The sequence below is a fragment of the Sander vitreus genome, chromosome 8 (assembly GCF_031162955.1).
Source record: "Sander vitreus isolate 19-12246 chromosome 8, sanVit1, whole genome shotgun sequence".
Taxonomy (NCBI): domain Eukaryota; kingdom Metazoa; phylum Chordata; class Actinopteri; order Perciformes; family Percidae; genus Sander; species Sander vitreus.
The window spans coordinates 12,857,260-12,885,256 of NC_135862.1; the positions used below are offsets into that span (position 1 = coordinate 12,857,260).

A 27,997-nucleotide genomic window follows, 5' to 3' on the forward strand; every position below is an offset into this window, starting at 1 on the left:
AACACAGCAGAGAAGATAAGGACAACAAGAGGGAAAAGCCAAGAGTTGTGGAGACAGTTGTGTGTGTGTGTGTGTGTGTGTGTGTGTGTGTGTGTGTGTGTGTGTGTGTGTGGGGGGGGGGATTTAGCACTGTGGGATGCACACTGGGACCGATTCCAAAGCAGTGAAACATGACTAGTTGTGTTTACACCCTCCCTCTGTCTCCCTCTGTCTCTCTGTCTCTCTCTGTATACACACACACACACACACACACACACACACACACACACACATACACATTTTTGGCTGCTTCAGGATGGCTCCTCTCCAGTGTCTCCAGACCAGGTTTTAGCTAATTCCCTAAACGGGGGTCTTTGGGAATCAACAACACTGAGCGGTGTTGGGTGGAGAGATGTTTTTTGCCTGACAAATGAGGAACAACAGGGGAAGAAAATACTTCACTCACAGCTACCCTTCTGGGACTGGAAACTGAACGAGACAGAGACAAGAACCGGTGACCTCACGCGCGCACTGCACACCTGAACTTTTCTGCATGCGTGTCTTTTCTCTCTCTCTCTCTCTCTCTCTCTCTCTCTCTCTCTCTCTCTCTCTCTCTCTCTCATTAGAAATAACAAGCATCTTGAGCAATTATAGGCATAATCATCAAACTCTTCGCCTTTGTGATCATTGAGTGAAAGTGTTTTGTAGATATGGCCCCAGGGGGGATTCTAACTGTGTGACTGCAGAGAAGTGACGCCCTGCCTGCATCCAGATGTTTCATGTTTCCCCCGCGCACTCTTTGGAAAAGGTCTGCTCGCAAAGGAAACAGGGACATTCTACAGTTCAAGGTCCATGTCACCAGATTGAGGTTAAAAAGACGACCAACCCTATGTCTTTTGCATAAAGTGGTTGGATTTGAATCCAGGCTTCCCATTGTTTTCCGTCTGGAGAATGGAGAGCAGCAAACTGAGGACGCTCATGCTGCTGGAGATACATTTGCTCTGGGTCTTTGCGCTGTCTGTGCAGGGGCACTCCAGTCCACAGCACGAGAATGGTGAGTTTACAAAAGTGTGCTCATTAGAAGGCTAACTCGTTGTTTAGTTTACATTTTTATAGTTTGATTTTATAATTATTTATAATAATTTGATTTAATTTTTTTGATTTGATATTAGTATAGGCTACTTGAAAACAACAGATACTTTACTGAAAAGTAGCAATACTACAGAGTGAAAGTATTGAAGTAAAAATAAGTTTCCAGCAAAAGTAGGCTGTAAGTAAACATTTTTGCAGAACAGAGTGTTACATAATATAATATAGTAGGCGATTTAATTATTATTACAGATTAGTTATGTGCAAGCAACATTTTAACATGTTTTAACATTTTTAACAATGCATCAATTTTTTAAAGATGGTCATATGTTTTTATTTAAAATATTTCTTTGAAAAGTAACTATAGCCTAACTCTCAGATACATTTAGTAAAAAGTGCAAGATTTCCATCTGTAATTTAGTGGCGTTGAAGAAGATGGTAGCCTTTGGAAATACTCAAATACAAGTAGGCTTCTCAGCATTAATTGTATTTAAGTACTTATCTTGTGTACATGTAGCTGCTTTCCACCACTGATGGACTCTATACATTTATCCCATAAACAAAACTTTCTAACACTGTAAGCTTTTAGCAGTGAAGAGCTATCTCCAGATTTAATAAGAGGCAGAGAGATCAGACTGACTGTGCCATGCTGTCCTGTTGGTGTTGTGTTTGAGGTGGGTAGGCAGCCATGTGTGACCAGCTGATGAATGGCTTCATTCTGATTCCCTCTCACACAGACTCCTTACAACCCAGAAACCGCAGTGTCATCCTCCATTAGACAGAGCAGGACCTCATGCAGTATGTGTATGATGTTGATGTATACATGTTTGTCACAAGTCTGTTTTATCTCTTTCCTAGTGATCGACCTTCTGGCAGCTCTAAACATGTCCCACCACATAAGCGGTGTGGCCAGACTGCAGAGTCCCAGCAGTGTCATATACAAAATACGTCCCAGAGCAACCTACCTGACTCTTCCTCGTGAATATTCCCACTTCTTGTACTCCAACCTTCAGGGTAGCATGGGGGTGCATCTGGTGGGGCATCAGGCATCGGGCTCCAGTGCCACTCTTTTTTCTCTCTCCTCTGAGTCCTCACCCGTTCTCCAAATCATCTCTTCCACCCTCGATAACACTCTGCGTTTGGACTATCAGGCTGGAGGAGGAGCTCAGGGCCTTGCCAGCTTTCACTTCCCCAGGAGAAACCCTTTCTCCGGGGAGGAGTGGGTACAGTTGGCTGTGAGCCTGGAGACTAGCAGGCTGGCATTTTTTGTAGACTGTCAAGAAGCTGTGGTTATACCATTAAAAAGTGAAGAGAGAATCAATCTGGAACTGTCTCAAGATGCTTTTGTCACTCTTGCCAGCACACCAGGGAAGAAAGACAGCAAATTTAGTGTGAGTTTCTTGCACATACTGCATACTTGTACATACTTGCATACTAACAACATGAAACATCTCCTTTACTGATTGACTTACTATTTGCAGTACTCTTTTAGAGAAACAATTGCAGTTACTTAAGCTCCATTTGATGTGCATACTGCATACCGCAATATTTAGAATGTGAGCATTTCTGTGTTTCTTTATGAATGCAGGGTTATTTGAAGACAGCTGAGATTTCATTGAAAGCATATCTAAGGAGGCCATGGCTCTGTGACAATGTTACAGGTAAAGTAAGATTATCTATATCGAAACTGAGTGTAAATTATTTTCTTTGTTTGTGAAATGAAAGAAAATAATCTGAAATCTGAATCCATTTGAGCACATAAAAAGAATAAATATATAAGGACATTGCCAAAAAATACCCAAAGATCCCACAAGCACACCTTTAAAAATAAACATTTCGAAGCTCACTGGAGAGCTTCGATTTCCTTTTTTTCTGGATATGTGTATGCATGTTTGCGTGCACACTCTGTGTCTGTATATGTGCATCCATCAGTTTGTATCAGCATGCTGAAAAGCAGAAACTGCAGAATAGGTTGCAGCGTCATTCCCTCCTTGTTTTCTTTTGCTTCATTCTTTCTCTTCAGTACTGGGTCCTGATAATTTATTATATTTTAAGTACTCTGGGAGACAAGACAATTGTTGTCAGTGAAGAGTTTTCCTGTCATGTTATATAAACTATGAAATAAATGATAAAAATGTATTTTGCAACTCTGTCTAGAATTCCAAACATAGATACTCCTAAAGTAGTGGGACCACTGTGGTTTACATGCAATAGATCATATCTTTTTGCCCTCAGGCAGAACTTCCTCCAAACAGTTTGTTTATTATTCCTCAGTGTGGGTCTTCATTTTGACATAATTTTCCCAGGATGTTTGTTTATGCTCTAAATTTCCTCTTTTATTCATTCAAGAATTATTCAGGAATCTTTTCTCCCATCAACTGGCACTGTCTTCTTCCAGATGTTCTGCCTCCGTCTAAGTACGCAGATAGCCATAGCTCAGATTCTCAGACTGACAGCAGTCGAATGTTGCAGCAGGATGCATCCCCCAGTAAACCTGAAACAAGCCGCAGGCCAATGGACCAAACCAACCATTATCCCCAGGACGTCCAGAGTGACCAGCTGCAGAGAGGTGTGGTGCTGGGGCCACCGGGATCTCCTCAAGGGGTGAAGTCTGTTTCTCAGACACAGAAAGATGACAGGCTAAAGAAGCTGGAAAAGAGGCTGGAGGAGCTGGCTCGTATGCTGGACATGGTCAAAACTCAGGTACGTATTGCATTCAGATTACATGACTTTCCATGATAAAACAAGAATGTCAAGTGTTATAAAGCGGCATTGCGTTTTTGTTTTTCTACAGAATGCAGACCTACAGTCTCGCGTACAGCACCTAGAGGGATGTGAGTGTGTGAGGCAGCGATGTGTGTGGGAGGGCCGTGAAGTAGAGGATGGCCAGCACTGGCAAATTGACCTCAACACTGTGTGTACGTGCACATCTGGAAAGGTCAAATGCCAAGCTGACATCAAAGGTAAGACTGATTCTGACAGTTCTCATTCTCGCATTTGCTTACTCTTTTTATCTTTGTCAAACACATACTGTACAAAAACACACAATAAAATCTACCTATGATTTTGGCACACTTTTAACAACCTTACACTAACGCACATTAACTGGTGTTAAGTAGCTAGTTTGCAGATGACCGTCCTTCTCCCAGACCCTTGTCTGTCTAACCCCTGTCAAAATGGAGGCGTATGTGTCGTCTTGACCTCTGACCCCACTGGGTTTTACTGCTCCTGTCCCCCAAACACCAAGGGACCAGTGTGTCAGAAACCGCTGAGACAGGTATTTTTATGCCAGGATTAGTGGAGTAGAGTATAAAAAAAACAACAACAAACATGTCCATGTTGGTGTCAAACTAGTCGGTCCATGTTGTGAAAATGTCTATCAGTTCCAGCCTTTTTTTTTAGCCATGCTAGCAGCAATGTCCAGGGGTGGCGATGTCAGTGCACTTCAGTCCAAATATCTTAACAACTAGGCCGATTGAATGGATTCCCATAAAAATCAGCTTCAGCTGTACTTTTTGTTTAATGCTATTCAGCAAATGTTAGCATGCTAACATGCTAAACTAAGATGGAGAACATGGTAAACATACCAAAACATAAGCAATGTTAGCATTGTCACTGTGAGCATGTTGACACATAGCTGCTAGCAGAGCAGTAGATGCTATGCTACTTGTATTGCTGAGCAGGTAGCCTTGTGTGCTTTTCCCAGTTTCATCTACTGTGTTTGATTGTTTTAGTTTTAAAGATTTGCTTATTGTATTGTATATGTTTGGTTACCCGACAGGTCTCCAGAACTTTTGAAATGCTTGAGGTGGGTCAATCACAAACCCCCTTCTGTTAAGTGTTGTGTTACTGTAGTTTTCTTATAGTTTCTTATAGCCTAGCATTTTCTTTTCAGTAATTTTGTTTTTACTGGCCTCTGCACTTTTCTAAATTTGACACAGGTAGACATTTTGGGAAATACACTTTTTTCATGAGTTAGATAAGAAGGTCAATACCAACCTCATAGTTGCTGATAGGCAGATTTTTTTAATTTTGAACTGAGTGAGGCTAGCTTTTTCCTTGTTTCCAATCTTAGTGCTAAGCTAAGTTTAACGTTGCCTTGCTGTGGCTTATTTGACGGACAGATGTGAGAGTGGTATCAACCCCCTCGTCTAACTCTCAGCAAGAAAGTACACGACTGTGTTTCTCAAAATGGCATATTATTCTTTTAATGTAACTGATTTAGTTTTTAGATCATTCTTGTGATTGTGTGTTATGTGTTCATGGTTTAGCTGTAACATTGCTTGGGCTGCTGCATTGATTGAGCCCAAGAGCAGTGCTTTGCTTTACTTTTGTCCTTTGTCAGTTCTGGCTAAGCATTGCAATGGGGTTTAAGGCTGGGTAAGAGGCCCTGTGTCCCCCTTCCCTACTTCCAGGCATGTTGGGTACCCAAACCAGTGAACAACTGTGAAGGGATGCTGCCGTTTCAACGGCGCTGGGCCTTTAATCCTACCTCTGGCCTCTGTGAGGACTTCCTCTACTGCACTGGAAACAGCAGCAACAACTTCCTATCCTTTAATGCCTGTAGAGACCAGTGCATGTTGGGTGCAAGCTGCCTCCGCAAAGCAAGGCAGGGTCTTCCCACTGGCCACCAGAATAATACTCAACATGGATACAACGTCTCCTCTGTGAACAAGACTTTCTGTAAATACGACCAGGATAATTTGGAGGATGAAGTGTGGTATGGCAATATAGACTTCAACCGTACTGAGCTGGAAGATCTTAAAGGAAATCTTCAAAGTGTAGACTGCTGCGAGGACCCAGATTTTACTTATACCTGTGATTATCTCACTCTAATACATTGCCAAGCTTTGGTGAAGGATAAAGCTGGAGAGGCACAAATAATGAGCTTCTCTCCCGGAGTGAGGTGTTCTGACGTGAGATGTGGTGGAGGTTGTGGCTGCTTCTTTCATCAAAAGCTGTGGAGATATGGGGAATGGTTCAGGCAAGGCTGTGAAAAGTGCACATGCACACGTAGTGGCAGAGTTGACTGTGTGTGCAGACACCTGACCCAGCGTAAAGAGATCAGAGACCTCACACTGACAGAGAGGAGGTTGTACCAACGGGCTATCAGGAAAGTCTATGCCAGACCAGGTAAGACTGCAAATCTAAATGTTTTGGTTCCCTTCCTTTTTTAAATTCAAAGTATACCTTTGTATCATTGTTATGAGTTTATTTATGTCTGTGTGTGTGTGTGTGTGTGTGTGTGTGTGTGTGTGTGTGTGTGTGTGTGTGTGTGTGTGTGTGTGTGTGTGTGTGTGTGTGTGTGTGTGTGTGTGTGTGTGTGTTTGCATGTGGATTTAGCTGTGTGGAAGGGCTTTGCGCTACTGAGAGCTGAGTTCTCCCCTCTGGCTGGTGATCATGCCTTCTTCCTCCCTTGGCACCGCTACTTTCTGCGATCAGTAGAGCGTGAGCTGCAGTCAGTGTCATCATGCAAACTGGCACTTCCATATTTTGAGTGGACAGTGGACTCTGGGTTGATAAAGTTCTCAGCTGTGTGGCAGGCTGGATTGTTTGGAGGAGACGGTGAGCCTGGCTCTGGCTGCATCCCACATCACCCTTTCCAGGGCCTGACTTCCCATTTCCACTGGTCCCCTTGTCTCAGACGGAGTTTCAACTCTTCGGTTTGTCAAACAGTGTTTGTTCATTTGACAGCCCACCTCACTGTACTCTCTATACATTGAAGTGCTTTGAGCTGTATTACTGGTAACAGGGTTTGTCTAATTGATTTCCATTGGTTCCTTTAGGTGTGGCTGCCAGATGCAGTGACCCTGCAGAGGACTCTAAACCAGGCAGACTTCCACGTGTTCTCCCAGTCCCTGCAGACCTTTTCTGGCCTCTTTAGGCTTTGGGTAGGGGGTCACATGGCTTCACCTCTAGCTGCTTACGACCCTTTATACCTGTCACACATGGCATTCATGGACAAGCTGTGGGCACAGTGGCAAGATAAACATCAGCATGGATCAAAAAGACAAACTTCTAGAGATGATCATGCTCAGAGCGACATTCTTTACCCTGCTACACAGAGACATGTGAAGATGAAGCCTTTTGAAGTTACCCCCAATGATGTAATTTCTTCCCAGCAGCAGATGTGTATTGTATATGTGCCCATAACCATTGGTGCGCCTTGTAATATGACATTACAAAAACACCCAAAAGGAAGTCCAAAATATCAGAAACACAACTTACACCGATACACCTTTTTTTTGGGGGGCTTTGACAGCAGTGGTTTCGACCAACATGGATATGATCGTAATGGCTATGACCGGAGTGGTTGGGACAGGTGGGACTACGGCAAAGATGGCTTTAACCGGGACTTTATTGATATGGATGGATATGATGTATCTGGCTTCAATCGCTATGGATTCAACCGTTCTAATTTCACCTGGTTTGGCATGCGGAAGGATGGGGTGTTTGTAAATGAGAAGAAGAATCAGCATGAAGAGACAGATGAAAAGGAGAGTGATAATAAGTCACACAAAGACAAGATAATGTCTGAGCTTTTCAGTGACAAAGGCTACAGTATCTATGGGTTTGATCCATTTGGTTTGGATCGCAGCGGGTTTGATGCATTCGGCTTTCGAACGGATGGTTACGACAAGGACAATTGCAACTGGTTCTTCAATGGGCCGCACTACCTGCGGTTCTACTTTCACACACATCATCCAGTGACCAAGCTTTAAAACGCATCACCCGTACCTGCCCTCCAATCACCTCCCTGCCCCAGCACTGGGTCAAGCAGGACTGGATGACTTTTAATTCGGACAAAAGCAGTGCTCTGAGTGGTCAGCAGGATTGGATGGGACAAATGAAGCCAGAAAGTGATGATACTGTTACAAATGCTACTCAAAATAGTAGCAACATATGGCTTCCAATCACACCAGACCACAGGTATCAGCATTACAAAAAGAAAGTTATGATAGTCTCGCAAAGCCAGCCCACAATTTTTTGTTTGATGCTTATTGTGGCATGACACAGCTCAGTGGGTATTTGCTTGGGAGAGGCATCATTTGAAGTAGGTTGATTAATGACTAGTGTTTTCCTTACCCTAGACATAAACAGGATCCCTACATCTTACTGGACAAACACACTAATTGTGGGTGGTCAGTTTTCAATTTCTATCTATTAGTATCGGTTTCTCAAAAACTTTGAGGTGAAAACCAAGCTACACCTACAATAGTGAGTTAAACAGTTGTTCTTAAGGTTTCCAGAGTCAGTGAATCACATGATCATCTAAACCTCTCCCCCAAGCTTTATCATTCAAATGCCAAGCTTTGCGAATCTCAGTAGAATTTTTTGAAACTGAAAACAAAACTTGAGATATACCAGCTGGCTTTACAAGACAATAGTCATAATATGAATATGTTTTGTAAGTTAAATCTTTTCTAAGTAGTTTTTTTAGCATTCAAACCAATGTTGTGTTCCCCTTTTCCTCGCAAAACTGTCTGTAGGTTTTGTTTCAAGCTCCACTGGTTCAGCGGCTGTCCCCTTGGCTCTGCGCCTATCAGCTGTCCTGACCTCTGCCATCAGGCCCGTTGCCAAGTGTACCCCAAGGCTGTCTGCCATATGCACAATTGTGGTTCCTGCTTCACAGAGTGGCGGGATTCAGCTACTGGAAACCTTGTAATATGCCATGGCTGGTAAACACTAGACCCTTTCCTTTACTGGACAGAAGAATAGAGGAATAAAGTACTTGTCAGTGAGAAGAGATTGGACCATCATTCGCTACCTACCTCGTCTCTGTGAGCTCAGAGAAGCAGAAGGCAATTCATGATAAGGATGACCGTTGAAAGGACTGATACTGGAATGAAATAGGACAAATACTTCATTACCTTAGCAAAACAGACTTTGAAATATTTTTACCTCCAAACCAAAACATTCTGCAGAGCGAGATACCACCAGAAGTCAGTAAAACACAGGGCTTTAAGCTGCTCTAGTCAATCTTTATATATTAACGACGGCTCAAACGAATACTTGTAATGTAAAGGGTGTCATGGGTAGTGATAAGCCCACAAAGAATGATCACCCAACATTGCAATCATGTTAGCTCTATGGAGCATTTTAGCATCTTTCAGCTCATTGTTTTGGCTCAACTTTCCTGTTGGTTCACTTTCACTGCAGCAGGCAACTGTTTTTGGCAAAGAAAAAAAAACGTTTTGCAAGCTCCCAGACAGCAGACAGACAAAGTTCAACTAGCTGGTGATCATAGTGTAGCAATTAGTTGCGGAAGAGCCGGATATTTCCCTCAGACATTGGTAGAAAGCTTAAAAAGAGTGAATATTGGACTAACATTCTTCAGGTGATACAGAACTTGTTGCTGCTGGATCTGTAAATAGGCAACTGTTTGCTTAAACGTTCACCATGTCAACTTTATAAGGGGATAGTTTGTCACTGTTGTGTTAACAGGTTAAGTATCATCCTGGTAGTTTTACATGTTTTTGCCAATGTATTTTTATATTACTACCATTTGTCAAAACTAAGTTTTAGAGTAATTTGTTGTTGTGCAGTAATACATTTGTGATCAACTTCCTGGTTGGTACATTTGAGGTGACTGTGCATAACTGCCTGTCATAATGGAGTGAAACAAACATATGGGACTTTACTTGATGTTGGACTGGCTTAATTTTGTTTTTTAAATGGCTTAATTAAGGATTCTCTGTCGCTCTCTCCAGTAGTCCACTCTCACAGAGTAAAACAAACATTGTTTTGTTCTGCTTATTGTGCGCATATTTGCCATCAATGTAACACACATGTGCCCAAACAGCCCTCTGTCCTCTCTCTCTCCCCCCTTGACTACTCTCTCTGTCAATGTATCTGCCTTTTCATCCATCTTCCCCCTAATTGTTTCAGCATGTAGGCCAGAAGACTCCAATGGCACCCAGTTGATACACACTCACTAACTCACACTTTGATCTCATGCATGTTTGGCTTGCTAGAGGAAATGCCTGTTGGCTGCTGGCACAGTAGGCAGCCTCACTAGCCTCTCCCCCACTCTGTGATTATTGCCCTCTCTCACACACAAACACATTGTCTCTGTCCTTTGGAGAGTTGTCATTAAAATAATTGTCTGTTGAAATGTCCAAGCTAAGCAAAAAAATATTTGATGAGCTCCCTGAAAGCCTTTGATGAAACAAATTGAGCGATGTTGCTCTTCAGTGTTTGGCATGTGCTGTACTGTAAACAATTTTCTTTTTCATCTAAATAACTTAAACAGCCACAGAACAGGGCAAGTTGTTAGGGCCATGATCTGATCTGTTTGTCTTACAGTAAATCTTTAATAGATAGTGTTAATAGACTTGCCGGTGGTAGTGTTTAACGGCTGGAAGCCTGCAGGCACTTGTGGTTATAGTTACAGCCCATAAAGTATAGTGTGTGTGAGAGCCAGCACATGTATTACATCAGAACCATGCTGTTCTGTCATCACTGGAGAGAGAGCAGAGCCAGATGTTCCCCAGTGACCTAGAGTAGAAAAAATGTGAAGCAAATCTGCATTGATAGACAAAGATGGACCATCTGTAAAGCTCAAACTTATTTCCACATTCCTCTTTTCTTACTGAAACTATCAGTTTACACTCTAACTTTATCACTTGGGAAATGCAGACACACACCCACAAGCTCAAAAATGTGTATGCACTTAAACTTCTGTCTCATCTTCAGGGTGTGAGCTGGATGGTACAGTTCATAATGTGTCCTACAGTATAGATGGCTGTCAGACATGCACGTGTAAGGTGAGTACCTTCATTATGACATACACCTACACTAACACAAACATATTTATTGAGCCTGAACAATTGCTCTGTCTTCCACTGTTCATTATTTTCTCTCATCTCTGTGTCCTTTCATTGCCAACAGGGGGGTAACAGGGAATGCTATCCCCAACCCTGCCCTTCACTGGACTGCACACACAAGGAGACTGCACCTGGGGACTGCTGCCAGCGGTGCAGAGGTAAGGAAAATAAAATAAAAATCTGTTCACAATGATCTTTGTTAGTTAAAGAAAACCTAAAACAAAACATTAAAAGTGCCTCAGTAAACTACATTAAAAACTGTATTGAGATCCATTAGTATTATCAATATTACCATTTCACAGGATGCTTATATGAGCTCATCTTTGGTAGTTTCTCCTTAGTAGGTCTTTTTACACTTTTATGAATTACATTTTGGTTCAAACAAATGGAATAGTTTTCATTTGATACACCCATAAATTAAAAGTATGTTCCCAAAAGCATAGATTGTTCTTTATATTAAAAAAAAAACTTTTGGAATACGTCCAAACATTGAACTGGTTTAAAAAATATATATATTTGCACAACAAGATCTTAACCCTCATGTTCCCTCAAAGTTTTCTATATGAGCAAGTTGTGTTTCTTTCAACCAAATTGCCCAAAAATAACTTGGATGCATGCATATATGTTGTATGGAAGCCATACAACATTCTTCGCAGGTTAAAGTAATGATTACTTCCATTAAATTTTGGGTGTTTTTTAAATGGTTTTAAACAGTCTCCTGACTAAACTTTGACACTGTGATTCACTCAACGTCCTCAAGAGTTAAAATAATTCATAATTTCTGCTTTTTTTAAACTCAAAAAATGACCATGAATAAAAAAAGCATTGAAAAAAGTGACAGAAATGTTTTTAAAAAGCATCAAAAGAATAGAAAAAAACAACAAAAATTTTAATTTTCAATTTTTACCTGAAAGAACAACAAGTTCATTGTCAACGGGAAGACCACACAAGGCTTAGGACATCTTTATGCAGCCATTAAATGCTTAAACAAAGTTATTATTACTCAGACTTCTCTATTTTACATGTAATACAATGTGTTGACAGTTTAATACTGACCAGAAACATCTCTCTCAGACAGCAGGGGGTGCAAATGTGCTTCCAGAGTTGAGGGCTGATATTGGTCCATTTGTCTAAGCTGACAGATAAGATTGATTAGCAGGAAAAGGGTTGAAAGTTTGGTTCTGCAGAAAGAGACATTTTTCTTTCTTATGTGTTCTGGTGTTGAATTAACTTTTAGCCACTTCACTGCCTGTAATACCAAAACAGTAAAGCAATCTGATGAAGATGTGTTTGCAGGCTGTATCCATTCTGGTGTCCAGTATGATCACAAAGCCAAGTGGAGACCGGTAGAGAATCCCTGTGATGTCTGCTACTGTTTGGTGGGTCTGATACTTACTGACAATTTAACACTCCATCTTTTCAATCACCTTCATCTTTGTTAATATCGTTCTCTCCTTTCACCAGGAGGGGCATGTTCGCTGTGAGAGGGAGCGGTGTAACACCCCATGTAAATTCCCATCTGCTCCTCCACCCAATACCTGCTGTCCAGCTTGTCAAGGTGGGTTTCTTCAATTCACTGAAGTGGTGTGTATGTGTGGGTTCGTTGAACTGCAGAGACAGAGTATAGTGTCTGTTTGTGTGTATTGTAGACTGTGGTGTGAACGGTCATGACTTCCCTAATGGAGCCGTGATCCCTACTGGAGACCGTTGTCAAGAGTGCACATGTGTGGTATGTCATTTATCATCATATTCCTTATTAAGTTCCATTTTTGTGTGTATAAATTAAGTTTATCTTTATTATATCTTTCACCTCTAGAATGGAAATGTGGCTTGTTCACCCCTTCCCTGTCCTGCCTTGTCTTGTCAAAACCCTGTGCATCGGGCCGGAGACTGTTGCCCACGGTAACCAACCTGCCTAACCTCATCCATATCACTTTCAAACCTGCATCTATCCACCTTATTAATCTCTCTCTGCTTTCAAGACAACAGAAACATTTCCAAAAGTTTCAAATGTTTATAGTTTATTTGCGTTTGTGTGTGTGTGTGTGTGTGTGTGTGTGTGTGTGTGTGTGTGTGTGTGTGTGTGTGTGTGTGTGTGTGTGTGTGACCTGTAGGTGTGAGCAGTGTGAATATGAGTCCAAGGTGTATGTGGATGGACAGACATTCCCCTCCAGGAGAGACCCCTGCCTTCACTGCCGCTGCTTTGTGAGTTCAGTCTGGCAAAGTTTTTTTTATTATGTTCATGGTTTCATGACCCAGGGGTTTAAAGAAATCCTGTCAACGCCTTTTGCACTTTCATAAATAAATGTGATTGGTGTGTGTGTGTGTGTGGGGGGGTTGGCGCAGGTGCGCGATCACGGAAGGCTCACGTCATGCGGATGTGCCGACAGTGTTGTTGCCATTATTTAGAATTCCTCATGGGGGCGACAGACACTACGCACTATAGCTTTAAGCTGTTTTTTTAACCCTGAAAATGACAGATGCTGATATGTCTGCAATAACAGCCAATATGTTGAGGCAGATTTATTGATCTACCTCTAGTTTGTCTAGGTTTGAGCTTTGTATCTGACAGCTACTGAATGTTAAAATTCTCTATAAGAGTGACACATTTAATACCTTCTTGTGTCTATCTGTCAAGGCAGGTGAAATGTCTTGTGAGCGTATGGATTCATCATGTCCCACACTAAGCTGCAGTCATCCAGCTAAGCGCAAAGGAGAGTGTTGTCCCACATGCGATGGTCAGAATTTCCTCATGTACTTGTCAATTTCTTTTGCCTATGGCTTGCCATTTTCCTAATTTGACTTTTACTGTCCAAACCCAAACAAACATAGTCAGAGTTTGTATTTGTTCCCACAGAATGTGAGTATGACAGGAGGGTGTATGCTGATGGAAAAGTGTTCACCCCTGCTGGAAGTGGACCCTGCTTGCAGTGCAGGTGTAAGGCAAGTCTGTGCGGTATTTGCAATAAAGAAAGTGGTGAAACTTTGAGGATTTTTGTCATGTTCAGTTTAATGAGCAAGTGTGTATTATCTTCATTCAGTTGTTTCTTTGTCTCATGTTTGAAAAATTACTAATTCTTTCACTTTCTTTTAGAGCACCGTATAATTCTATACTTTTTTTAAAGCACCCGATGGCACATAATAGCTGTTATGTTTCTGTATGCTCTTATAAACCAATACACACTGTAGTCACAATGTTTTCATACCACGTATCTGTTATAGGGTGGGAATGTCATTTGCCGTGAAGAGAAGTGCCCTCCTGTCCAGTGCTCCAACCCCATTATAGACCCACATCTATGCTGTCCAATCTGCAAAGGTAATAATGCGCTCTCATACACACACACACACACACACACACACACACACACACACACACACACACAGGTGCAGCTCATCAATTAATATGACAACTTTTCTCATTGTAGCGTGTGTGTTGGAGGGTGTGGAATATGAGGAAGGCTCCAACTGGCAGCTTGAGGGTCCCTGCGCCATGTGCACTTGTGTGAATGGAGAAACGTTATGTGCACACACACACTGCCCCCCCACCGAGTGCCTGCATCCCAGCAAGATCACTGGTAAGAGTGTGTGTGACTGCCTGAGCTTTGTTTATATGCAGGTGACTTTGTAACCTAATTACACTGTCTCTTTTCTTTCCCTAGGCTCCTGTTGTGCAGTGTGTGAAAGCTGCACCTATAACCATCGTATCTACAGCAACGGCCAGAGGTTTATGACCCCTGACCACCCCTGTCACATCTGCACATGTGAGGTGAGCGCGTATCCATTCACACACACACTACACAGTACTGTTCCCTTTCAAACCTGCTGATACAGCCTTCCTTTCTCCTCAGCATGGCAGTGTAGAGTGTGAGAGGAGACCCTGTCCTCTACTCAACTGTTCCAACTCATACACACCACCTGGAGAGTGCTGTCCTAAATGTCCAGGTACTCAAACTCAGAAACAGACATGGTCATGAATCAATTTATGTATGACCATTGAATTTTCTTTTAGTTTATTATCAGTCAGCTCACTATAACGTCTGTGTTTGCATCTTTCCCAGACTGCTCCTTTGAAAACCGCATATTTGTTGATGGAGAGGCTTTTCCTAACCCTGTGAGTGTGTGTGAGGAGTGTAAGTGTGTGAGCGGCCAGATTGACTGCCACCAAGCACAATGCCCTCATCCTCACTGTAATGCACCTCGACCTGGAATGTGTTGTCAGAACAACTGCAATGGTGAGGAAATATGAATTTTATATCAGGAATACAAATAAATGTAACAAATTAATGTACACAACATTCCTCTGCATTAGGCTGCAGCTATGCTGGGAAAGAGTATCCCAATGGACAGGAGTTCCCCCATCCTACTGACACATGCAGGACATGCAGCTGCATAGTAAGAATAATGATGATCACAGCATGACTCACCCTGCTGTGTTGATTACCTGTGGTCTTCTTAAAGCAGGTTTTTACCTCACTCTGTGATGTGTTTGTTGTAGAATGGGAATGTCCAGTGTCTGATGAAGAGGTGTCCACCGCTGCCGTGCTCCAACCCAAATGTGCTGCCTGGAGACTGCTGCCCCCAGTGTCCTGGTAAGGATGTGCAAGAGAAAAGTTCAGAAGGGTGAGAAATAAAAGTTAAAGGTGGAGTGTGGTGGGAAATACCTCACGTATATCTTTATGTGAGGTAAAAGATATTGCAAGAGGTAAAATGGACAAGTTATTGTAGTTTGGCACCTTAATTTGGCCCATTTATTAACATGGTCAGCAGTTAGAGCTCATCATAGAGGCTATTAGTTTTACCATTTGCGTCAAAAAGCGTACTTTCTCTCCTTATTTGGAAAAGAGAAAGCTAAACAGGGACCATTATGAAAATCTGTTTCAAATTATTTGCCATTAAGAATTTAGAGTTTTAAGGTTTTCCTTTCAGACAAATGCTATACCTCTTAATTTCACTGTCCAGTACTCCTTCTGTAGTTGATGTAATGTTGATTTGTGAGATCATCTACTGTTGAATTTGTTTCTTGGCTTTTGATGATCAAACACAGCATCAATTAGGAAGTTGTATAGTGGAAGCACGCAGTTGATTCTTTCCACTGATATTCCCTCAGCTCCTCCATCGGATTGTGTGTACGAACAACAACCCTACAGACACACTGAGCGTTTCTACCACCCGACTGACAACTGTCGATCATGTACCTGCACCAATGGGACAGTTCATTGTCAGCGCAAGCCCTGCTCCTTTGCTCCATGTTCTCACCCCATCACACAGCAGTGCTGCCGGACCTGCGAAGGTACAATTTCTTAGTCCTGCCAAGATGTTGTAACATAAGGACAAAGCAATTTGTATATGTGGATCTAGCACATTATGTCATACGTTACAACAAAAGACCTCAGCAAGTTTGACGCAGTTGTTCAGTCACATACGAAACTGCACTTTTTCTAGTTTAATCATGTTTTCTATTGGTTGCATTTCCCTTGCAGGCTGTCTATATGAGGGTCGTGAGCGAGCTAATGGGGAGACATGGGATGACGCATCAGATTCATGTGCAGTATGTGTTTGCCGTGAGGGCTCCGTCCAGTGTGAGAGGAAGCGCTGTCCACCGTCCAACTGTAACCACCCTGTCCAGAGACAGTGCTGCATGTCCTGTGATAGTGAGTGATCCAAAAAGCTAACAGCAAATGTCCCAGAAGATGATCCACAGACATTTCTGTCAACAGTTTTCATTGGGAACTATTTTCCCAAGGTTGTCACAAAATTATCTTAAGCTCCAGTTTTCTACTTGCAGGCTGCCTGTTTCATGGTAAAGAATACCCTGATGGCACTGAGTTTGGTGATGACAAAGACCCATGTGGCGTATGTTACTGTTATGGAGGTGAAGTCATCTGCACCAAAATACCCTGTTATGGAGAGTGCAGCCACCCATACAAACCACCCGGACAATGCTGTGGAGAATGTGAACGTATGTAAACTCAAAATCAAACTCAAATTCTAGTTGAGGATCATTGATTTTAAATTGTGTTTGTTCATCATTCACATGATTATAAAATGACAAAATAAACCTGTCCTTATTTGATAGGCTGTTTCTATAATAGCGCAGTCCTTGCAAATGGGCAGTCAATCCCTGATCCAGGAAACCTCTGCTCTGAATGTACCTGCCAGGTAGCATCAACACACACACATTCACGTACACATTTATGCTGGATAATCTCTTTAGACAACATCTGTTTATTCTCATGCTTATTCTCTTACAGAGTGGTTCGGTGCGATGTATGAAAAAGTCGTGTCCAGCAGCTCGCTGTCCTCACCCGGTCACCAATCCGTGTGGCTGCCCTGTCTGTGATGGTAACCAGCTTATAACATATGACAGTTCATGTTATGTAGAGTAAGTAAATAACTGGTGTTTCACTCTCTGTGTAGGTTGTCAATTCCAAGGTGTGACCTATGTTGACGGACAGATCCTTCCAGGAGGAGAGGGAGGGTGCCAGGACTGCACATGCTCAGTGAGAGGGAGAAGGGCTGCATTTAGTTTGGGGACCTGCTGAACCCTCACAGCTACTGTATTAATTATCTTTTTTTCCACAGAGAGGTGAAGTGGTGTGTGCACACAGAAGATGCCCTGCTGTGTCATGTCCACACCCAGCTCTGGATGGCTGTGCATGTGGAGTGTGTGACGGATGCAATTTTAATGGACGAGGCTGTTTCAACGGAGAACGATTTCCACACCCTACAGACCACTGCCAGCTTTGCTCTTGTCTGGTACTACCACGCACGTATTTTTTTTTAAATCTGTATCAGATTTATAAATTTAAACCTAAAAACCATCAGTTAACTGGAAGCAAGGTGGTCTACCTTTGCAAAAGATGACCATGTTACACATTGACATTGTATTAAAGGAATAGTTCAACAATAGTCTCTGAAAAGTTTGTACTTTGCTTCTTCATGGAGAATGGCAGCTGTAATTTGATATACAGCATTCCGGTGGCGACCCGTCGCAGCAAAAAAATACATGTGATCATATAAACACGGCAATTGCACCACTTAACTTTTCAGTATGTTACAAAAAATCATTGCTATAGAAATTGTACTTTTGGTGGCACTTTGGAGCTACAAGGAGGTAACGTAAGTAATTTTTTTGGTGGAGTATTCATTTAATCCCATCACCCTGGCCTTGTGAAGAGCACTTCATTTTATTTATTGTACATGGAGCATGAATAAACCTCGCTACCACTCCATCATTTATTTATCTTCAGTTGTACATAAGGACTATAACTGACTATGTAAAAGAAATAGTGTCAACTTCAATGTGTATGTGTTTGTGTGTGTGTGTGTGTGTGTGTGTGTGTGTGTGTGTGTGTGTGTGTGTGTGTGTGTGTGTGTGTGTGTATGTGTGTGTGTGTGTGTGTTTCTGTGTATAGAACGGTGGTGTGGTGTGTACACATGTTTCTTGTCCAAGTGTTGCCTGTGTGCGACCAGTGACCCCTGCTGGTGAGTGCTGCCCTGTCTGCACAGGGGTTTGTCTTCATCGGGGGAACGAGTATCAGTCCGGCTCCTCCTTCACTTCTCCCTCTGATCCCTGCTCGTCATGCTCCTGTCTGGTCAGTCTGACAATTCCTTCCGAATGAAAAATAAATGATCTGACCATGCATTTGATTGTCTGATTAATTCCATCCCTTCTCTTTTTCTGTGTTTCCAACGTGTCCCTTCATCCCCTCCTCTGGTCAGAATGAGGTGGTGAACTGTCAGAAGAGACCTTGTCCAGTCCGGTGCTCCCACCCGGTCCCTTCAGACACCTGCTGCCCTGTCTGTGACTCCTGTCTGTATGAGGGTGTTGTCCAGTCTCACAGTCACACCTTCTCACCCTCCTCCAACCCCTGCCAGCGCTGTACTTGTGTCAGAGGCACCGTCACCTGTGTGCCACTGGTCTGCCCACCAACGCTATGTGTCCGACCAATTACCAAGCCAGGACAGTGCTGTCCTGAGTGCACAGGTACTTCCTGAACTGTTTGTGAAAAGGATATGTGAAGGCCTACATGTTTCTATCAATTCCTGTAATATGTTCAACTGTAGCAAATTTGCGGCCTTTATATTTATTTTAAATGAACCCAGTCTCTACAATAAAACAATAATTATATTTTTTCAGCATGAGATGGACACATTATTGTGTTTTGTTTTGCTCTTTGTTTTACAGCTAAGTTGCATTAGCACATCTTCCATGTATGGTACTTTCAAGCCTTAGTCTGTATACTGTTTGACAGAAAAACGTCTATTTAAAAGTCTACATTAAACAAAAACTTGTACTTTTGAAATTAATATATACAGTTTTATAATCCACAAAGAGTTTAGGGTGTGCTTATTGTGCTGATCTTATGAGAATGAACCTTTAACTTTTGTATTCAGAAATCATTTTTCCATAGTTTATTTCATTTTCAATTTAATCTTAGAAAGCACCTAAAAGTATTTATGGGAATTGATTAAAGCCAATGCATATTCGAGCACATGATCACAAAAATCACACGTGCAGAAACTTATATAACACATAAAAAACATAAAACATGAAAACAAACCATATCTCTCTAAAAAGAGAAAAGAGAAATCAATTTGTCTCCTGTCTATCTCTGGTCTCAGTGTGTACGCTTGATGGACAGGAGTTCAATGACGGGCAGACATGGACCCTGAGTTCAAACCACTGCTCCACCTGCACTTGCCAGGTCTGATTCCGCCAGCTCTTGTCTTTCCCTCCAAATTTGTTCCTTGTTCCTATATGCTAATCCATCTGAGTCTTGCAGGCAGGGGAGGTGCAGTGTGCTTCTCCCGAGTGTCCCAAGCTGCCTTGTATGCATCAGGTGACTGATCCAGGAGCCTGCTGTCCTCACTGTAGAGGTAAATATATTGCTGAAAAAAATATTATCACAGAAAGAAATAGTTTCTACCAGTGATTTTTAATTTTCCTTCTCAGGTTGTGTGTATGGAGGAGAGGAGCATACCGAGGGCAGCAGCTGGTTCGCAGACTCCACTCCCTGTATGACGTGTATGTGTGTGGACGGGGTGACCACCTGCTCTGAAGTACGCTGTCTATCTCCCTGCATCAACTTCATCAGCGTGCCCGGGGAGTGCTGCCCTGTGTGTGCTGGTAAGCAAAAGAAGGATAATGCACAAACGTTTCATGTTTCATATCAGGATTTTCTTTTGTTTTAGTGCATGATAATCTTATATGATTGTTTGTTGAGTAGACTGTGTATTGGATGGCAGAGTGTATGGTCCTGGTGACAGTTTCCATCCAGCCGATGACCCCTGTCAGATCTGCACTTGTGAGGTACGATGCATACACACCTGACAACTGGAAACCTGATTGTGACATTTCTATGTTTAACTTGTTAACTTATTGATCATATTGATTTTTTTTATGTATTGATTTAAGCAGTAAATCGTTAGCCATTTGTATTAAATAGATGACTAAAATGATCAATAAATTGTCAATCAATTTATAGAAGAATCAACTAATTGTTGATGTACACGCAGTAGTAATATAAATAGACGTGGAAGATCCAGAGGTAATAGTGGTAGTAGTAGTTGAAATAGAAGTAGTATTATAGTGGTAGTTGTAATCCAACCTGTGTGTGTCCCAGGTGATGCCGGACGGAGAGCAACACCTGAGGTGTTACCGAAAGCAGTGTCCCAGTCTGGTCGACTGTCCTAAGAGCAACATCCTGTTCTCTGGGCCAGACTCCTGCTGTCCTGTCTGTGCACGTCAGTACTAAACCACCTTTTGTGATACACTGTGTATTATCTCTGTACCATCACTGAGATCTGTAACATTTGTGTGTGTGTTTAGAGCCTCTAAGTAACTGCACTGCTGCACTGATTGGCAACGAGGTCTTGGCGACAGATGACCCTTGTTTTACCTGCCAATGCCAGGTACCACAGCAATGACACTTTTCTTGCGCTCTGTTCTGCATACAGTATGCCAGGAAAAAATCTGTATTAAGTGATCTGTGACTCAATCTGCAGCTAAGGAAGAGAATGGCACTGACACATCTTGTTATAGCCTGTAATGGAAGCATATATAACAGTCTCATTTTCACAGTAGAACATATAAGTAATCTAATTAGAATATCGTCTGTCAGACATCATATAAAATGTTAGATCTTTGCCATTTCATTGGTTTAAAAATGATGGGAAGTTTCTGAGTGAAGTGAGTTTTATTTGACGTACGGCACCTTGAGATCTAAATTGTTACTGTACTGATCAATCTACAGTCAACCTACCATGCCATTCTGTGCAGTACAGTGATACTGTGTTTGTGATTTAGGACCTGACATGGACCTGTTTACACCAAAACTGCCTCCCACTTACTTGTCCTCTTAATGAACAGTTTGTTACTCCACACTCATGCTGCCCTGTGTGTAAAGGTGAGATAACACCATCTTTCTTCCTGTTTGTCTGATCGCTGTGCCTTTTTAAATTTTCAGTAAGTCTTATTGGCATTAAAACATTCATTATTGTGATGGTTCTCCTGTGCTTTATACAGATTGTGTGATCGAGGGCCAGAACAGACGCGTGGCCAACGGCAGCAGCTGGACAGACAGCGATGATGACTGTGTCACATGTACCTGTAATGTGAGTCTTACAGAAATACTTACACTGCTCATGCAATGCTTCCACTAACATATAATGATTGCACAATGTACATCACTTAAGTGGACTGGTAGAATACAAATGACACCTAAATTAAACCTTATTAAAAACCTCACACCTTCACACCTAATATTTGACAATACATTTCCCAAACTAGATCCGAGCAGTGGTGGATGAAGTAGGCCTATTCAAACCATTTACTTAAGTAAAAGTAGCAATACCACACTATAATAAAAATAGTGAAAAGTCCTGCATTCTAAATGTAACCTAAGTAAAAGAGAAGAATTATAAGCAACGAAATTTACTTAAAGAATCAAAACTAGTGAAGCATCATATTTTTATTAACTGATCACGTTTTATATGTAAAATCTTAATCTGAAAAGTAATGTTGTGGAGTAAAAAGTGAAAAAAAATTCTCTCTGAAATGGAGTAATGTCGAAGAATAAATCAGCATAAAATGGAAATACTCAAGTAAAGTACCTCAAATTTGTACTTAAGTACAGTACGTGAGAAAATGTACTTAATTACTTTCCAGCACTGTACCCAAGATTATTGATAAGTCTTGTATCTATTCAGACCCTCTACTTCTAAAGTAATCTGTTGTTTCTGTGTGTAATCCTTAGTTGGGCTATATTGAGTGCAGCATTGAAGAATGTTTACCTGCAGCTTGTCTGAGTGGGCAGAAACAAGTGAAGATTCCAGGGAGCTGCTGCTATGAATGCCAAGGTATCACAGTCAGCCAATACAGTGAGCGTCCATAACTGAAGTGTTCTGCCTAACAAGTTTTGTGTGTGTGTGTGTGTGTGTGTGTGTGTGTGTGTGTGTGTGTGTGTGTGTGTGTGTGTGTGTGTGTGTGTGTGTGTGTTTGTGTGTGTTGTAGACTCAGGGGCGTCATGTTTGCACCAGGGAACAGTGTATCACTCTAACGAACAGTGGGAGGTGGATGAGTGCACAAGCTGTACGTGTGTGTCTGGAGATGTACACTGTCACAGTGAACGCTGCCCTCCCCTCACCTGTGCAACAGTCAGTACAACAAACAAACACACACTCTTTCTCAGGGTTTCATCGTAGTCTGAAATCTTCCCGGGATTCCTCACTGTTTGAACCTTCAGTCTGTAGAGAAAGATTAAATATCTGACATTTCTTATCCGTGTATACACTCTGGCTGGCTCATTTTGACACGGCAGTCTCCTGTGTGTGTGTGTGTGTGTGTGTGTGTGTGTGTGTGTGTGTGTGTGTGTGTGTGTGTGTGTGTGTGTGTGTGTGTGTGTGTGTGTGTGTGTGTGTGTGTGTGTGTGTGTGTGTGTGTGCGTGTGCGTGCGTTCTCTTAGGATGAGATGCCAGCCATTGTCCCAGGTTTGTGTTGTCCTCATTGCCTGCCTCGTCCAGCCTCCTGCATTGCTTTCGGCGACCCTCATTATCGCACCTTCGATGGCCGCATGCTGCACTTCCAGGGAGCGTGCACATACATCCTGGCACAGGACTGTGAGGGTGGAGACTTTAGGTACCCAAGCAAGTTCTGTTTGGTAGTAGACATGTTTTTTTGTAGACTACTTCTCTTGTTTGACCTGTGAAAAAATCATATAAATGAAACGATCTTAGGAGGAAAAACACTATTTGATTGAACTGCTCACAACTCAATAATAGAGTGATGGGGGATTTGCATGAAAACTAAATGTTCTGCCAAAAGTTTGAACAGATTTGGTTATTTCACATGAGACATTTCTGAGCTCTTCTCACTGGTTTGACGTGGGCATGAGTTAGAAAAAGTTGATGCCACTTACTTTCACCAATCAGGATTTAGCAATATTTGAATCAAACTTTGATGGCAGAGTTGTTTGCTTATGTTGCAAGGCCGCTGTTGATCAAATTGGATGAAACCAAACCCACGCAGTCCTGATGAAGCAAATTAGCAGAGTTTCTGAGTGTTTCATTTTATTAATAATAACTGAACTTTAACGTTGATTGTTATATATTTAGTTATGTATATAGTAATGTATATTTAATCTTAGGGAGAAACACTTTGGATTTAAAACCAACTTTTCAGTAGCCACAAAAAGGCCACAAGCCAAAAGATTTGGGAGCTACTGTCCTAACACACCCTTTGCCAACAAAATTAACTAGAATTAGTATTAGCCAAATGGATTGTATGTGTATGTGTCAGTTTGCAAAAACATCCACTTTTCAAGATACTTTGCTTTAAAACCTGCTGTAGAAAAGACTTGCAACAACTTTGGAATTCAAGTCCTTCACAACGTTAAAAGAAAAATGCCAATAAAAGAAAACAATCAACATGCCGTTTCACATGCCCTTTCAATAAATTTTTTTTTTTTTATAAAATGTTAATACTGCCCAATGACTCCTTTTTGTTTGTACAGTATTCATGTCACTAACGATGATCGTGGGCGTAAAGGAGTGTCCTGGACTAAAGAGGTGACTGTGTTTATAGGAGACGTCACAGTGCAGCTACTCCAGGACTGGGTTGTAAAGGTTTGTGTGTATAAATACTGCAAATGATTTTCGTACACTCATATTTGTGTTATGCATCTACTCAGCCATTTTTGTACTCTTCAGGTGAATGAGGAGGTTGTGACTTTGCCATTCCTCAGAGAACCATACATCTATGTAGAACGACAAACTAACACCATCTTACTCAACACTAACATCGGGCTGAAGGTACAGTCTTTTTATCACTCATCGTCTTTGTGAATTACGTATGATTGGAAACTGTTTGGACACCCAATTCTCTCACCCACTTATACACCCACTGGTACACCTTTAGGTACTGTGGAGTGGGCGTTCACATTTGGAAGTGAGTGTGCCAGGCTCCTATAAGGGCCATATGTGTGGTCTCTGTGGAAACTTCAACAACTACTACCAAGATGACCTCCGAATGCCCAGCGGACAAGTCAGCCTATCCGAGTCTGACTTTGGCAACAGCTGGAGGGTAAAATACTGTATAGAAGAAATGGAGAGACATAATAAAATACATAAAGTAAGAAACAAGTCTGTCAACTGCACAAAATCAAAGAACTGTTTGTCATTCTAGGTCACAAATGGTAGCCACTCCCTCTCATCCTGTCGCCCTGGTGAGGATGTCGACCCCTGTAAAGACGCAGGCTACCAGGCCAAGAAGGGGGCTAACGCTCGCTGTAAGCTCCTGAAGTCTGCTGTCTTTAAGCCCTGCCATCGTGTGGTACCTCCTGAACCGTGGTACGGAGCCTGTGTTTATGACCTCTGTGCCTGCGGGGCCAACACTGATGAGTGTCTGTGTGACACACTGGAGGCCTACGCCAGTCAGTGCAGAGAGGCTGGAGTTATCCTGCAATGGAGGAGCTCATCCCTGTGTGGTGAGTAAAACCCACACTTAAAGGTCCCGATAAAAAAAAAAATTGTGTTATTGACAGGACAGCTTAAAGACAGGAAAGAGGAGAGAGAGGGGGGACGAAACGCAGCAAAGGGCTGTGGGTCGGATTCAAACCCGCTGCCGCTGCTAAGGACTCAGCCTATATGGGGCGCACACTCTACTATAACATATACAATAACATATTTTCTTACTTATCAGCTTTTTATTATGAGCATTATGAGTACTGCATGTGGGAAATAATCAGCAACACTCAATAGTTAACTTTACAGTGAGCAGTAAATTGAGATTCCAGACACTTATGAATCATCATCATTTTGGGTAATCACTGACAGACATAGAGATCATTTTGGCATATGTAAAATATTACGCATTGCATTGTGGGATTCTTAGCAGAAAGTAGTGTATGTGCCATGGACAACTTTTTTTGTTTTATTTGTAGGGCACTTTATATTACATAAATTGCATAGAAATATAGTGCACTATATAGTAAATAGGGAGTGATTTCACATACAGACTCTGAGTTTTCCAGTGTTAAACTCTACAAACTCTCTAAAATATTAAATTATTATGTTTTTTTTCTCCAAACTAACTTTTGATTGTTGCCTATTTTGTCAGGAATATATAATGTTATCAGGAAAAGCATTAGATTTGAAAACAAGTTTTCAGGGGCTTTAAACACTGATTGTGAAACGATAAGAAAGATATGGGGTCATAATTGAGAATTCTACTGAACTACATTTCAAAATGACCATATTATACCTATAAGCACGTGCAGTAACATAATAGTCATAATAATAAATACGTTTTTATTTCTAGATCTCAAAACGCACTTTGTGCCTCATGATCAGACTCACCAAAGTCCACCTGCTCCTATTGTTAACTGCTCAGTGATTTTTTTAGCCTCAAATGAAAATGAAAAGAGTTTTCTCTTGAAAAAGTTATTTTATTATTGAGACCTGCTAATTCCCACTAGTCACCCTTGACGCCATAGTGGTCACAGTGTTTTTAGTCTAATTTTTTTTCTCTGTCGCTGTCTTCCACAGCTGTGGGATGTCCAGTGGAGAGAGGCTTTGTGTTTGACGAGTGCGGACCCCCGTGCCCGGTAACCTGCTTTAACGCTGACGTACAGCTGGGGGTTATAGAGAGCCACTGCTTCAAGCCCTGTGTCCCAGGCTGCCAGTGTCCTGCTGGTCTGGTTCTACATAACAACTACTGCATACAGCCAGAAAAGTGCCCCAAGATCATTCATGGAAACCCCCTTTAATTCTTGGAGTGCTCACTTTCAAGTGGACACTTACTTGTATGCACACACATGCACTGCCCCCTCTAATAATCTCCAATCTACTCAAAGACTGCATAAGCCTTCTGTTACTGTATGTTTGAAGTTAGAAATGGAAAAAAACAGATGAACCTCCATGTATATACATGTAATAACATGTATATACATGTAATAACATATTGACAGAAGTGAAATGCTGCATTTTAGTGTTTCTATCAACATTGTTATATGTAGCACTGAATATTTATACTACACAAAGGGTTTTGTTGATATTGGTATTGTCTCTACCTGTTTTGTTTTACACATTTATGATATTGTCCACAGCCTTTGGAGTATTGTGCCAGTATAATTTACTACCAAAAGAGCGTTTGTTTATTGTACAGGTTTATTTCAGCACTGTGCGATGTCTGACTGTAAATGGAGTAAGCCAAATTATCTCAGGTACTCTTTTTTTCGCTCTCCATTGTACAAATAAACAAAGGCTTCACTAATATTTGTGGTATTTCATTTTCTGTCATCAAGACTTGAGTATGATCGTAAGGTAGGTCTGTAATTTCTTAAAGGTCCTATGACATGCTGCTTTTTGGATGCTTTTATATAGGCTTTAGTGGTCCCCTAATACTGTATCTAAAGTCTCTTTGCCGAAATTCAGCCTTGGTGTAGAATTATAGCCACTAGAGCCAGTCCCACAATGAGCTTTCCTTAAGGCCGTTTTATGGTTGTGTCACTCCTACGGCGTCGTGACCCTTTCAGAGTTCTGCGTCAGGGTTGAACGTGTTTCTTTGCATCGCGTGCATTTCACCGCCAGAACACTAGGGGGTGTGTGGTTTCCAGAGGGTCAATCGCGAAACTCTTTGTTGTGCATTGGTGTGTGCCTCGAGCCGGCATGTGTGTGTGGGGGGGGAGTGGGTGATAGAGCGAGGGAGAAAGTGAGAGAGTGACGGCAATTGTCTTCGGAGCAAGTTGTGACTCTAGAGGCATAGTGAGAGAAACAATGTGTCTCCCCTGTGCTTTCTGACCACAGTGGGAAATCTGTAGCAGGAAAAGTTAACCCTCTCCTTGATTTCATGTTGTTTATGGAGAAGGAGAACCAGGAAATGAGTCGGGGGAAATGCAACGCTACCAAGCCACAGCCGTGCGTGGCCGCGACGTGTAGTTACATTTTTGGAGAGGTGCACGTCAGGCTACGGTGTATGGTCCGGCGTAGACGCAGAGGGGTCTGCGGGGGTACACTGCAATTCTACGCACAACTATAAAACGGCCCTTAGTATGTGCCATTTCTGTGTCTGTAGCTTTAAATGCTATTGAGGAGGAGAGAGGGGGCAAGGTGGAGGGTGGGGGTGCGGCCTTGACCAACTGCCACTTTGCTTGTTTGCAAGCCATGATGTGGGGGGGCAAAGCAGAGAAAGAGGAGGTAATCTTCCTCCTTATGACCTCATAAGGAGGAGATTCCAGATCGGCCCATCTGAGCTTTCATTTTCTCAAAGGCAGAGCAGGATACCCAGGGCTCGGTTTACACCTATCGCCATTTCTAGCCACTGGGGGACCATAGGCAGGCTGGGGGAACTCATATTAATGTTAAAAAAACTTTCATGCCATGGGACCTTTAATAATTTTCCAGGGAGTTTCCTAGAATGAATTATGTAATTTGGTTCAAATTACAGGCAAAATAACGACAAAGTGTTCATTTGAAAGTTTTTTTTACATTGGTATGCAAAAATGTGAAATCATTTTTTAACATATATGAAGAATAAAGTTTCAAATAATAAATGAATAAGGGATGCATATTTACTTTGGTTTATAAATGCTTATAAACTCAAC

The 27,997-nt window shown here is 41.9% G+C and overlaps 1 protein-coding gene across 2 annotated transcripts; it reads left to right on the plus strand.

The window, feature by feature from the left end:
• Positions 1-269: 269 nt before the first annotated feature.
• kcp (kielin cysteine rich BMP regulator) lies at positions 270-27,946 on the plus strand. Of its 2 annotated transcripts, XM_078256865.1 has the most exons (46): positions 270-1,033; positions 1,927-2,459; positions 2,657-2,729; positions 3,467-3,771; positions 3,863-4,031; positions 10,765-10,835; positions 10,960-11,053; positions 12,192-12,274; positions 12,360-12,453; positions 12,545-12,624; positions 12,712-12,797; positions 13,010-13,100; positions 13,534-13,633; positions 13,753-13,838; positions 14,118-14,211; positions 14,321-14,470; positions 14,555-14,661; positions 14,744-14,837; positions 14,954-15,127; positions 15,205-15,287; positions 15,391-15,484; positions 16,003-16,185; positions 16,376-16,546; positions 16,681-16,854; positions 16,972-17,054; positions 17,147-17,237; positions 17,313-17,395; positions 17,478-17,651; positions 18,311-18,490; positions 18,618-18,882; positions 19,521-19,603; positions 19,682-19,775; positions 19,852-20,025; positions 20,126-20,208; positions 20,522-20,642; positions 20,728-20,810; positions 21,205-21,304; positions 21,424-21,512; positions 22,154-22,256; positions 22,411-22,553; positions 22,862-23,034; positions 23,909-24,020; positions 24,105-24,206; positions 24,313-24,477; positions 24,580-24,880; positions 25,941-27,946. In XM_078256865.1, the coding sequence occupies exons 1-46, from the start codon at positions 931-933 to the stop codon at positions 26,159-26,161; spliced, it is 6,315 nt and encodes a 2,104-aa protein (XP_078112991.1). In that variant the 5' UTR covers positions 270-930; the 3' UTR covers positions 26,162-27,946. The 2 variants fall into 2 exon arrangements, with proteins under 2 accessions (XP_078112991.1, XP_078112992.1); XM_078256866.1 differs by lacking the exons at positions 270-1,033; positions 1,927-2,459; positions 2,657-2,729; positions 3,467-3,771; positions 3,863-4,031 and adding exons at positions 7,811-7,998; positions 8,559-8,747.
• The last annotated feature ends 51 nt before the right edge of the window (positions 27,947-27,997 follow it).